Source organism: Palaemon carinicauda, unplaced genomic scaffold (genome assembly GCF_036898095.1).
Source record: "Palaemon carinicauda isolate YSFRI2023 unplaced genomic scaffold, ASM3689809v2 scaffold81, whole genome shotgun sequence".
Lineage (NCBI taxonomy): Eukaryota > Metazoa > Arthropoda > Malacostraca > Decapoda > Palaemonidae > Palaemon > Palaemon carinicauda.
The window spans coordinates 168,478-182,531 of record NW_027172105.1 but is presented as its reverse complement, the minus strand read 5'-3'; the positions used below and the strand labels follow the sequence as shown (position 1 = coordinate 182,531).

Sequence of the window (14,054 nt, the reverse complement as noted above, 5' to 3'; positions counted from 1 at the left end):
TATATATATATATATATATATATATATATATATATATATATATACATACATACATACATACATACACGAGAGAGAGAGAAGAGAGAGAGAGAGAGAGACCTGATATGGCCATAACCTTGCTTAAATAATCTGAGGAGTTTTCCAACTCTTTTTGGGAATAAACCACATGACATATTTAGTAACCATTAAACGTTTTTCCTGATAAGTAACACCTGCAATGTTACAATAAGTGTCTGGGCCTCACATTTGGTGTTACCCCCATTGGTTATGTTAGGTTAGGTTAGTTATTCGGCCAAGAAAATACGTGCATGATGAAAGATTTGTAACTATGACTACTCAAATGAATTTCTGCTGTTGATATAATGATTTTACAATGGAAACATTAAGGAAAAAGTATTTACTTAACTTAAAATATTCTTCCGAAATGCCGAGTACATCGGCTCTTTGCTCTGGCCAGAACGATCGTAAGTTGGCTAGGTTGATATTGGTGTGAATAATGAAAAATAAGTCTATTAGGCCTACCTGTACGGATAACTAAACAGATAAAATTGATCTGGAAATGTAATTAGATACATTCCATAAAAATAATGACATTTCGTTGTCATATTAACGAAGGTAGACGTCGAAACCAGTGATATTTCCTACCACCACATTATCCTCCCCCATCCCCCGGGTCCCAGGGACATTAGGGTTGCTAGATACCGCCATAACTGGAGCAAACAAAATAATTTAACCAGAATTTAACCAGTATTTAACCAGAATTGACACATTTCTGCCTCTATAAAAAGCATAGTTGATGATATGGTAAAGTTATAGTTAGGAACGAAGATATATTAAGTGGAATATTTAGCCCTAAATAACGAAAATGCCAACTTCCTTCCGTCATGCCGATAGCCTACGATTTTGAGGGACTAATTTCCTACGATTTTGACGGACTAATTTCAATTTCTTTTCATCCTCGGACTCAACACGGTCGACTACAATAAGTATTATGAATTTATGAAGTACAATTTACGCATCTACATCAAACAAGGACTATTGTATAATGTATTTGGTCTACGGTCAAACATTATCGTACATATGGCATGCGCCTATGCCACTTTTCTTTAATTTCAACCATTAATTCTCAACCTAAGATGCGTTATCGTGTACATGTGGCAACGAGGTGGGTGCGTACTAAACAGCTGATTACTAAACAGCTGATTGTCATTCTTCTGCGTATCTAACAGATTTGATTGTAGACGAAGAATAGGTTCTTAAGTTATAACCACCCCACCTATCGAATAACTAGACTAAGGAAGATATTTTCAATACACCTCAATATTGTAAGAGAATAAGAAAAAGTAAAACCATTCAATGTAAAGTTTTGATCAAGCAGATAGAGCCATTATAGAGAGAGAGAGAGAGAGAGAGAGAGAGAGAGAGAGAGAGAGAGCATTTTGGTATGGAAAAACTACCACTGACATAATCAGTTGGTCGCAATTTTCAAACAGAATCCTACAGAATTTATGAGTCTGAACGCTTGACCCGGGAAGACCATTCATAGTAGCAAAGCAGAGAGAGAGAGAGAGAGATAGCTTAATAAGCTTACCTAAGGTTTAAGATCATCAGTCAGCGATAGAAGTGTATAGCTCTTAGCTGGCGAAAACCTAAGAAGAAAGACAACATAAATTATAAACGATAAAGAAAAAGCAAAACCCATCCTAGTACTAGGCCTAAAAAATTCCACGAAAAAAAAGGCGAAGGTTAAATACAGGATGACAAGTCTTTTCGTAGTTTATATACGACAAATCTGTTTTGATGTTACTGTTCTTAAAATGTTTTATTGCTAATATTTTCTCATATTGTTTATTTCCTTATTTCATTTTCTCACTGGGCTATTTTTTCCCTATTGGAGCCCTTGGGCTTGAAGCATCCTGCTTTTCCAACTCGGGTTATAGCTTAGTAATTTATAATAATAATAATGATATTATTATTACTATTATCATTATTATTATTATTATGATTATTACTAGCTAAGCTACACCCCTAGTGGGAAAAGCAGGATGCTATAAGCCCAAGGCCTCTAACAGAGAAAATATAAACCTGTGAGGATAGGATACAAAAAGAAAAAAAAATAATCGGGGCCTCCAACAGGAAAAAATAGCACAGTGAGGAAAGGAAACAAAGAAAAACAGTCTTTAATATGTTCAAGTCTTCCCCAACCGCAGTGACCGAAACTGATAGCAGGACCAGGACAACGAGACTAAACCAGCCAAGAAAAACAATTAAATTATATTATTTTTCCTTTTTTTTAGAATTGTAACTTTTACAATAACGGCGAATAGAAATGAGGAAAGAGCAAAGCAAGGGAAGAGTGAGACTTATGAAGTTTTTAGTTTAGCAACAGCTGAGAAACACGAAACTCACTCACTCACTCTCTCTCTCTCTCTCTCTCTCTCTCTCTCTCTGTTGTATGCAACCAGATACGTAATTCACTGCTTTTGTGAATCTAGGGAACATAGAGAGAGAGAGAGAGAGAGAGAGAGAGAGAGAGTCAGTCTTCTGTCTGTACGGCTACCTTCAACAGCAAAAAAAAATTATGAAAAAGGGAATTTAATAACTAGAGACTTTTAATGCACAATATTTGAATGATGTTTTAACGACTAAACTAATTAAACAAACACACACACATGCTATATATATATATATATATGTATATATATATATATACACTGTGTATATATATATATATATATGCACTGTGTATATATATATGCACTGTGTATATATATATATATATATATGTATATATATACGTCTCAAGATGATAAACAGAAGAAAGACAGATGATGAGAACTGAGAATGCAATGGAAGATGAAATATTAGAAGGAGAAAGGATTAATGAGGTAGAAAAATTTAAGTACTTAGGAACTATGATCTCTAATACAGGGTCTTTAGAATTAGAGTTTGCAGATTGAAAAAAAAAAGCCTATCAGACAATGACTAGGGCAAGTTAAACTTGGAAATCAAATCGCCTACAATTACGTATAAAAGTCAGGCTATATATCAGTTTGGTGAGATCGGTGTTACTGTATGGACATTAATCATGGTATGACAATGAAACATTATCCAAGTGATTTTGTAGATTTGAGAACAAAACCCTCAGAAGAATATTGGGAGTTGAATGTCAGGACAGGATTAGAAATGAAACTATAAGAGAGATTACTCGAGTACCACGTGGATGAGATCAAATTGAGGGGTAGATGGAGATGATTTCAGCATGCTCTTCGCACTCCCCAAGAGAGATTAGTTCACCAAACTTTCAACTGGGCTCCAAAAGGCACTAGAAGAGTTGGAAGACCCAGGCCTACATAGCTGAGGACTATGAAGCGTCAAGTCGAAGATGATGAATGGAGTAGTATTGATATGAAAGCTCAAGATATAGACGACTGGCGAAATCTAACTGAGGCCCTTTGCGTAAATAGGCGTAGGAGATGATAAGGACACATATATTCTTTTATACGGGGGGGGGAGAGAGAGAGAGAGAGAGAGAGAGAGAGAGAGAGTCTTCGTGTTCCTGAATTCCTAAAATAACCATCTAAGATACAAAATTGAACTGGGTAAAAAATCATATTAAACTAGAAAAGCACTCAAGAGTGCAGACCTCCGCTAAAGCAGCTTACTTCGGTCAACCTTTTCCTCGACCTTGACCTTTGACGTAGGACTTCCAAACCTGAATCAGTTCCACGTATTAACATGACAATTATTCCGTGAAAGTTTCACTACTCTATGAGTAAAATTGTGGCCAGGAAGTTGTTCACAAACAAACAGACAAACACACGAATAAGGGCAAAAACATAACCTCCTCCCAACTTCGTTTAGCGGAGGTAAAAAGTGAATGGCAATTTCAAAAAGAATAACTCGATATCTTTCGTTATAATTGCTTTAGTGGGTTACAATTATTCAACTAAAACATTATAAAAACATTACCAAAACTACAAACATACACACATACATACATGCATAAATACATACATATACATATATACATGTATCTAAATCTCAAAGGCAAGAGAATCAATTCAGAAACGCATTAGATATGTGCATAACAATTAGATTAGGCCTAACCAAACACGTAGTTACTCTGTTGAAGTAACGGTCTACTGAAATTAGAAAATCTAATATCAACCTGTAAAGTAACAAATAAATGCGGTTAACTTATGTACCAGAAATTTGGATCCTTACTAAAGCTTTAGAACATAGGATAGTTACAACTCAAAGAGCTATGGAAAGAATAAATGATGGGAACAACACTAAGAGATAGAGAGAGACCAACATGGATACGAGAACAAACTAAAGTAGAGGATACTCTTACAACATGTAAGGAAAAGAAATGGACATGGACAGGACATATAATGAGAATGACAGACAAAGAATAACAGAATGTGTCTGGATGTTGTAAAAGAAACAGGGGAAGGAAGGGAAGACGATGGATTGGGGAACTAAGTAAGTTTGGGGTGTGGACTGGCCTAGAGAGACCATAAACAGACGCAAGTGAAAGGACATTTCTGAGGCCTTTGTTCTGCAGTGGACTAGTGTGTGTGTGTGTGTGTGTGTTCTGCAGTGGACTAGTGTGTGTGTGTGTGTGTTCTGCAGTGGACGTGTGTGTGTGTTATGGAATTAAATCTTCTGATTATAGTGTGTGCGACTGTGCGACTCTCTCTCTCTCTCTCTCTCTCTCTCTCTCTCTCTCTCTGTATAAGTAGTTACTTAACGACGACACGACACAACAAAATTGTGGACAGAGTACCGTATTACGCAACAGTTCCAACTCTTGCCTTCAGTCTGATGTGCAACGTATGAGACGATACGAGTACTGAGAGAGAGAGAGAGAGAGAGAGAGAGAGAGAGAGAGAGAGGGGGGGGGGGGGCTACAAAACCCTAATCCAGTATAGCTAAATGAGGAACGCATGCACCCGAGACCAAGAAAATATGTCGACAATATCTTGAAATATTTCCCTATTTACAAAACGACCTCCACCTTTTACTGTGCAAGTGGAAAAATATAAACACAAAACGTTACAATATGTATTATAAGTATTACATTTAGGGACAATGTTAACTCCACGAGCAAGTTTAGCAATTTGATTGAGGTTCTGACAAACGAATTTAACCTGTTACATGAAGAGTAAATAATCTAATAGTTTCTCTGGAAATAATATCAAGTCATTATTGATAAACATTGAAATTGGTCCAGGGAAAAAATTAATTTGTAGTACATGGATTTTTCCAGATATATTATACACAAAACTAACTACTCAAATCAAAATGAGACAGAGCATTATAGACGTTTGCGCTGATGCGACAATGCCACTTTTCGCAGATCTATTAATATAATCTCGATCTAATATGAGATACCGTGTAGATGTGGCACATTCTAGGTCAGGAAAGGGGTAAACAGCGCCATTGTTCTGCGTCTCCAAACATGTAGAGGCACAGGAAGGGAAGGTTTCCTGCTACGTCTTACAGCAATCAAATCTTGCCTTTACTAACTAATAAAACTCGAATACTCGATAAATGAGGCCAATAAAGTATTATCAACTTCACTATAAACACTTGGATAGTAGACAAAGTTTGCTCTAACCCTAAACAACGATATGGAATGGGTGAAATGAATTAATTAACTTACGTAAATAAAGATAAATCAACTGGGATTCTGGACGGTGAATGGGCAGTCCTCAATGACGTTTCTCGAAAAGAGTTCACAGAAGGTTTACCTAAGCACGTAGCAATGCACAGCATTAAGTTGTCACTAACAGACTAACAGAGACTCTGAGTCACCCTCAACTTCAAGTCTGACAGAGAAGGATAGTTGTCAGCTTGCTAATTTACTAATAAACTATTTTAGAACAATAAGCAAATCAAAACAAACAAAAACTATTTTGAGAGATATCAGGGGTTACCGTAATTGAAATAATTCACATTATAAACTAAAACTAATCGAAATTAAATACTTAGCAATAGATTAATGCAACGAAAATTAGGTTGTGTTTGGCCAAATTGTTGATTTTTTTTATTAAATTTAAGTCAATTTCATAAAGCTTCGATTCTTCGGTTCAAATATGATTTTTGAAATGTTATGCCCCTCTCTCTCTCTCTCTCTCTCTCTCTCTCTCTCTCTCTCTCTCTCTCAAATACGTGCTCACTAAATCCCTTATGCTTTTGCACCACAAACTCTATGTTAGGTAGGCCTAACTTCTAAAAAAATACGAATTCTGAACAGAGAGAGAGAGAGAGAGAGAGAGAGAGAGAGAGAGAGAGAGAGAGACCTCCTGGCCTCTTACGTAGGGAGAAACTGTGATTTCAAAATCTCATAACAGTCGAATCTAGATTTTACAGAATTGAAAGGCCATGGCAACTTATTTCTAGGGTAACATTACGTTCAATTGTTGGATTTACAAGTTGTATGTTTTAGCGTTGGATCCGGGGAGGCATTCACCTCATAGTCACAGCTGTGGGAAAATATTACGCAGTACAAACTTGAAACGCTAAACATAGTTGCAAGTTGTTGTCGTTATTATTATTATAATTATTATTAGCTAAGCTATAACCCTGATTGGAAAACCATAATACTATAAGGTCTCCAACAGGGAAAATAGCACAGTGAGGAAATAAGGAAATATTATTACACACTATTGGATGTCAAGGTAGGACAAGAGATACACGATGCTGGAGACATGTGGTTTAATGCGTCCTCAGATACAAACTGATGCTGTTGCTCTCTGCAACCGGCACAGTGCCATGGGAAAACATATCTTACTGCAGGTACTCCATCATCCCCCCCCGAGATTAATACATGGGTATACATGGAGAGGCAATGATAAAAAATAATGCATGGATATACATGGATTAAATTGGGTGCGTGTGCAATAATAAGAAGACAGGTCCATAGCTGTCAGAAATGCAAAATACAATGTGCGGGTAATACATGTTCATAGAATAATATGAAAAGCAAAAGCAATAAAAGACAGAAAGAAAAGAAAAATGTATGCAGGTGCCGCTGTAATGTGCGATGATCACATGTAGTCATCCATCCACGCAGGCCTTCTAGTGCATCGTGATGGGCGTGGCTTCCGTGCTGCATGTGGGCTGGGCGCGGGGTGACTGCCTGGTAGCTGCTCGGGCGTGGGCGTGGCTGGATGCGTAGCGGGTGTGGCCTGCCTAGGCTGGGGCCCCGATGATGTGAGACGCAGGTGCTTCCTGTTGCGGAGGGAGAGGCGCCCGCTGCCGTCTAACTTGACTAGGTACTGTCGGTATGGGAGCGTTTCCGCTACGGTACCGGTGCGGTCCCATAGCTTGGTGGCCTGATTTTGCACTCGTACTTGGGATCCCGGGTTGATGGCTGGAAGCTTTCTTGACGGTCCGGTCCTGGTGAGGGCAGCACCACTGTCGGCCATCTGACGTTCTCTCTGTCGTAAGGTCGCCCCCCAGTGTTTGTCTACCGTGAGGTGCCAGCGAGCCGTAGGTACGCCATCTCGGAGCTGCCTGCCCGCTGCCATCTGGGCGGGTGACCTGTTTATTCCGCGGAGGGGGGTGTTGAGGTACTGCAAGATAGCCATAGAGGACTTGTCCGTGTCGAGGGTGCCGCTGCTGCCCGTGTTCGCCATTATTATCCGCTTCCCAATCTTGACTGCGGCCTCTGCCCTGCCATTGGATTGCGGGTACTGGGCGGATGACAGACGCACAGACACGCCCCATAACTTGAAGAATTCCCCCATTTCCTCACTTGCCAGATTGGTGCCACCGTCCGTGGAGATTTGCTCCGGGGCCCCCCATCTGGCGAAGTAGCGACGTAGCTGAGTCTTGATGTGGGAGGAGGAGGTTCCGTGGGGGAAGTGGGCGAGCTCCAGCCACCCTGTGAGCCTGTCTGCGTAGGCCATGTACGAGTGTCCGTCGTGCTGAAACATATCTGCAACCGTCATCTGGAAGGGGTACTCTGGGGGCGGCGTGATAATGAGTTCCTCCGCGGCCTGAGATGGTGCGTGTACATCGCATTCTTCGCACGAGGATCGGTGATACTGCAGGTCCCCCTCGAGTCCAGGCCAGTATACCGTCTGGCGCGCTCGTCGTTGCATCGAGTCCAGGCCTTGGTGCCCCGCGTGTAGGTTGGCAGCCACCTGCTGACGGAGAGGCTCCGGGATAACTAGGCGAACGTTGCCCTGTTCGAACGTATATGTCACCAAGTCTTGGATAACGGCCAGCCTTTCCCTGACACTGTAAAAGGGCCGAAGGCACGCAATTTCCTGGGACTTCCTATCGGCCCAGTCCCCGGCCAGGACTCTGGCCGTGAGCAGCTGGTACACGGGGTCGATGGTAGCGGCGTGTCTAACTCTCGCCTCGTCCACGACACAGCTGTCGTGCTCCACTGCTGCCACGACGGCGGCCGCCACGGTGTCGGTGAGATCTTCGTCGAGGTCCAGGTCGTAGGCGCTGGGATCGGCCTTTAAGGCGGGGTATCGGGACAGGAAGTCCGCCGCGCTGTTACGCTTCCCTGGCAGGTACTTTACCCTGAATCGGTACTGCAGAGTTCTCTCCTTCAGCCTGAAAAGGCGGGGGTTCGAGATTTCCGTGAGGGCACGATCCCCCAGTAACTTGGTTAACGGGCGGTGGTCCGTCACAACGGTGAGGTTGGGGCACCCCAGCAAGAACAGCCTCGCCTTCTGGAGACACCAGGCTACGGCAAGGGCCTCCCCTTCCACGGCGGCGTAGCCAGCTTCAGCGGCGGTGAGATGGCGGCTGCCGCATAGTGCCAGGCGCCACCCACCCGTGCAGCAAAAGGGGGTATTGGCGGAGCTGCATGAGCAGTACTGTTGAAGGATGACGAACCCTATGCCTTCTTTACTCCAGTCGGTGATCGCTGCTGTGGGGCGGCTCCTGTCGTAGTAGGCCAGTCCATCCTTCGCTAGTTGGCATATCATATCTTGGGCGTGATGAAATTTGGTGCGGAGTGCCTCGTCCCAGTACACTGCCTTCCCTGTTGGTTTTTTGAGGAGCTCCCTGAACGGATTCATGATAGGGGCTGTTGCGAGGAATGGCGCCAGCTGGTTGACAAATCCGTACCAAGCCCTTATGTCGGTGATAGAGGGCTGACGTGGCATCGGGAAGTTCTTGATGGCCGCCAAACGTTCCTCTGTTGGCTTGTAGGCCTCCCAGCCCAGGTTGAAGCCCACGAAGTCTACTTCCCTTCTGGCGAATTGGAATTTCTCCGGCTTAAGCGTGATGCCCTTGGCTGCGCATGTTTCGAGGAAGTCGTAGGCATGCCAGAAGGCCCCTTCGATGTTGTCGTCGTAGAGTAAGGTGTCGTCCACGCACTTGTATTTCCTCTGGATATCCTGGATGGCGTCGTCAAACCGCTTGGTATACGCATCGCCAGCGGAGCAGTGCCCCATGGGTGTACGACGGTAACGAAACCTTCCCCAGGGGGTAATAAATGTGGTTAAATCGCGGCTTTCTTCGTCTAACTCCACCTGGTGGTATCCCCAGTACGCGTCCGCCACGGTCTTGAACGTGTGCTTAGGAACCCCAGACACCATGTCGAATGGGGCAGGGGTGTGATGTGTCTCCCGTAGGCAAGATGCGTTGAGGCGCTGATAGTCGACTGTACGGCGTGGCTGTCCTGATTTCTTGGCGACGACCACCATACGGGCGCACCATTCGGTTGGCTGCCCAGCGGGTACCGGTTCTATAACGCCACGGGCGGCATCTTCTTCGAGCTGGGCCTTCACTTCTTCTTCCCAGTGTTTCGGCACTGATGCTGGGGTATGGCATGCGTAAGGCATAGTTCCTGGGAGCAGGTGGATACGGTGCGGTTTCCCCTGCATCACTGGTAGTGGTTTCCTGGCTGTGTTGAAGGTCGTCGTAGCGAAATGTTGTAGGAGCCAGGCTTCCAACCTGGCCGCATGTTCCTCCTGGGGTGGCATGGGCACCTCGGCAGGTCGGGGTGGTACCTGGGCGGCCCGCCTGGCTGTGCCATCGAACAGGCTCACGTGTGCCACCGCGGGGGAGGGATAGGGGAATTCCTTGGGTATCAGCGTTAAATCCTTGCAAGCGTTCAACGACAGAAAGAGGTGCTTTGCCGACTGCACGAAGTACACGTCCTGCTCCGTGGTGCGACCTTGCAGGGTGATGTGGCACACGGCAGATCCAAGGCACTTCAGGGGAAGGTTCGCCACATCACGCAAACCGGCCCGGGGTGTGAGAGCTGCTGGGCGAACTTGGAGGTGCGATAGTAAGGAGGGCCCGGCCACACATACCTGTGCCCCAGTGTCCGCCACGGCGGTGACTGGCACTCGCACTCCCGTACCGTTGTGCACGACTGTCACCTCCACTACTGGGTGGCGGGCAAGGTTGGCGCCTGCAACAAGCACCGCATTAGACGTAGCACTAGACACATCCGTCGGGGATCCTGCCGATTTTGCCTGTGACTTCCTGCAGCATCTGTGATAGTGGCCCTGCTTGTGGCACCCGTTGCATAAGACGGATTTAGCGGGGCATGAAGCTCTACCAGGGGCATGGCGCCCACCGCAGTTCCCGCAGGAAGGTGGTGGGGGACCCCTGCCTGTGCCAGCGACGGTTGCACTTGGATGATCTGCCTCAGGCGTTTCGCTGCCAGCTGCACAAGCAGATTCCCTCCAGTTGCATTGGCGAGCAGCGGCGTCGACGCGGGCCGCCTCGTATGCACAGCACTTGGCCCTAAGGGCACCAACACTATTGATATCATTGCTGCACTGGTATACATGGCGGCGCATAGCCTCATCGCTGAGGCCCACCATTAACTTGGGTAACAACATATATTCGGCCAGATTGCACTGACACTGAGGGCACTGGAAATTGCAATCGGTGGCCTTCTGAGAACATTTTAAAAAATAATCACTGACACTTTCTCCTGGGCCTTGTACTGCGTTAAAAAACTCCGACCATAATACGGCACGATTTGTAGAACGCAACACAATATCGCGAATGAAGTCCAGGGCTTCCGTAGCGGTGAGGTTGCCCCATTCCTGTGACGTGAATCTGGCATCTAGCGCCCGTTGCAGAGGGGGTGTGCAGTATAGCCTGATGTGGTGGACGACCTCGTGGGGCGGTAGTCTGCACAGTTCGATCCAGCATTCCATCGACCTCCTCCAGGACCTGAATGCAGCGGGCTTCAGCTCAATTTCGCACTTCTCTGGGGCTGCAGACGCGGGGACACGAGGTGCAGGGGTCGCATGTGTCGCAAGCCGGTCACGGAGAGCGTTGATCATATGTTGCTGTGCCGCCATGGCTTGCCTGGCTTCTTGCAGGGCAGGGACAAGTCCACGGGGGACGACAGGGCGCGCGGCCCTTGGGGTAGACTGCATTGAGCGGCGCTGGAAGGGCATGGTGAGGGTCGCGTTTGTCCTTGATAATCACTGCGCCATATTGGATGTCAAGGTAGGACAAGAGATACACGATGCTGGAGACATGTGGTTTAATGCGTCCTCAGATACAAACTGATGCTGTTGCTCTCTGCAACCGGCACAGTGCCATGGGAAAACATATCTTACTGCAGGTACTCCATCACACACGAATTTAAGAAAATTAATTTGGAACTCAATCTACTTTTCGGTATTAATATATAGGTTCTAGGAATAGTCAACTTACCTAGAACAACACATATATACAATTTACTTCGATACCTGACTTAAGAGAGTATTTACTACCTACGCCAACGAAGTGTGTGTGTGTGTGTGTGTTTGTGAACATCTTCCTGGCCACAATTTTACTCGTACAGTAATGAAACTTGAAAGAATTAACTGTTACGTATAGAGCTGGAAATATAATTTTGTATGGTCAAGGTCACGGTCTAACAAATTGTTCAATTCACGTAATCAGACGTGAGTTTGGACATGTTATCACAGACTTCATTATTATTATTATTATTATTATTATTTTTATTACTTGCTAAACTACAACCCTAGTTGGAAAAACATGATGCTATAAGCCCAGGGGCTCCAAAAGGGAAAATAGCCCAGTGAGGAAAGCAAACAAGGAAAAATAAAATATTAAAAACAGTAACATTGAAATAAATATCTATACAAACTATAATGACTAACAAAAACAAGAATTAGAGAAAGAAGATAGTGTGCCCGAGTGTACACTCAAGCAAGAGAACTCTAACCCAAGACAATGGAAGACCATGGTACAGAGGCTATGGCACTACCCAAGACTAGAGAACAATGGTTTGATTTTGTAGTGTCCTTCTCCTAGAAGAGCTGCTTACCATAGCATCCTGCTTTTCCAACCAGGGTTGTGGCTTCACAATAATAATAATAATAATAATAATAATAATAATCATTTATTCTCTCCCTATAACAGCCTGTACCTAAATAATGGAAATGATAAAATTTCAAACAAAATATAGAGAAATTCTCCACCCAACATTCAGAATTAAGAGTGCTCTTTATAAGCAACCCCCAACCTCATTTCTATATAATATTTACCTTACGCAATTAATATCCTTGATGGTACTGTTCTGTTCAAAATTGGTTGGACATCAAGATGGAATAAAGGGAGCAGGAACGGAGGTAAGGGGGAATTTGAAATTGAGTACAATTATTATTACTATCATCACTTGCTAAGCTACAACCCTATTTCGAAAAGCAAGATGCTATACGCCAAGGGCTCCAACAGGGAAATTGGCCCAGTGAGGAAAGGCTATAGGGAGATAAATAAACTGCAAGAGATACCAAAAGCCCGCATCCTTTGCTCGCAAGGATGGTGGGATTGCAGAGACTATAAGAAGCCATTGAGCTTGACCGGTCTCGAACTGTAGTCTGGCAGAACGCGAGACAGGGGACGTTTCTAATAGGCCAGAAAGGGCGATGCAGAGACTCTTAGGTACAGCGTGACTACACTAAACTCCTTCATTAAATAAATCATCATTATTTCCTCCTCCTACGCCTATTGACACAAAGGGCCTCGGTTAGATTTCGCCAGTCGTCTCTTATCTTGAGCTTTTAATTAAATACTTCTCCATTTATCATCTCTTACTTCCCGTTTCATAGTCCTCAGCCATGTAAACCTGGGTCTTCCAACTCTTTTAGTGCCTTGTGGAACCTAGTTGAAAGATAGGCGAACTAATCTCTTTTGGGGAGCGCGAAGAACATGCCCAAACCATCTCCATCTACCCCTCACCATGATCTCATCCACATATGGCACTTGAGTAATCTCTCATAGTTTCATTTCTAATCCTGTCCTGCCATTTAACTCCCAATATTCCTCCGAGAGCTTTGTTCTCAAATCTACAAAATCTGTTGGATATTGAAAAATCTACAGAATCTGATATCAATTCGCAAAGTAGTAATAACTGAAAAACCTCCCAAGTCACATAAAGAATAAAGTGTGTGAATGTGACATTCCCCAACCCTCTCCGGGTGCTGGGGCTAACTTACTTTTGACGCTTGACGTCAGTACGGCCTGACTAACAAAGAATGTATAGATACGGTCGATATTATTTAATCTAATTAGTTCACCAAATATCTAACTGGGCTCCACAAGGTACTAGAAGAGTTGGAAGACCCAGGCCTACATGGCTGAGAACTATGAAGAGCGAAGTAGGAGATGATGGGTGGAAAAGTATTGAATTAAAAGTTCAAGATTGAGACGACTGGCGAATAATCGAGGCCCTTTGCGTCAATAGGCGTAGGAGGAGATGATGATGATGAATTGTATTGTAAAATTTAAGGCCAAAGACTAGGCACAGATAGATGTGAGTTTATTCAGCAAGTCAAATATGGTTAACATATATGACCTGGACCAGAATTTGATCGACTGAAAGTAATCCAGCATATATATATATATATATATATATATATATATATATATATATATATATATATATATATACATACATACATATATATATATATATATATATATATATATATATATATATATATATATATGAGTGAGAATCCTTTCTGTTAATTGACTTATAGTTAAGAAAGCTTCTTTCGCAGAGAGAGAGAGAGAGAGAGAGAGAGAGAGAGAGA

The 14,054-nt window shown here is 43.7% G+C and overlaps 1 protein-coding gene across 1 annotated transcript; it reads right to left on the bottom strand.

Annotated features, from left to right (window-relative positions):
• Window positions 1-606: 606 nt before the first annotated feature.
• LOC137637522 (uncharacterized) lies at window positions 607-11,546 on the bottom strand. The gene is made up of 3 exons (XM_068369689.1): window positions 8,256-11,546; window positions 4,111-4,171; window positions 607-710 (listed from the first exon to the last, which is right to left on the bottom strand). The coding sequence occupies exons 1-3, from the start codon at window positions 11,400-11,402 to the stop codon at window positions 607-609; spliced, it is 3,312 nt and encodes a 1,103-aa protein (XP_068225790.1). The 5' UTR covers window positions 11,403-11,546.
• Window positions 11,547-14,054: the final 2,508 nt, after the last annotated feature.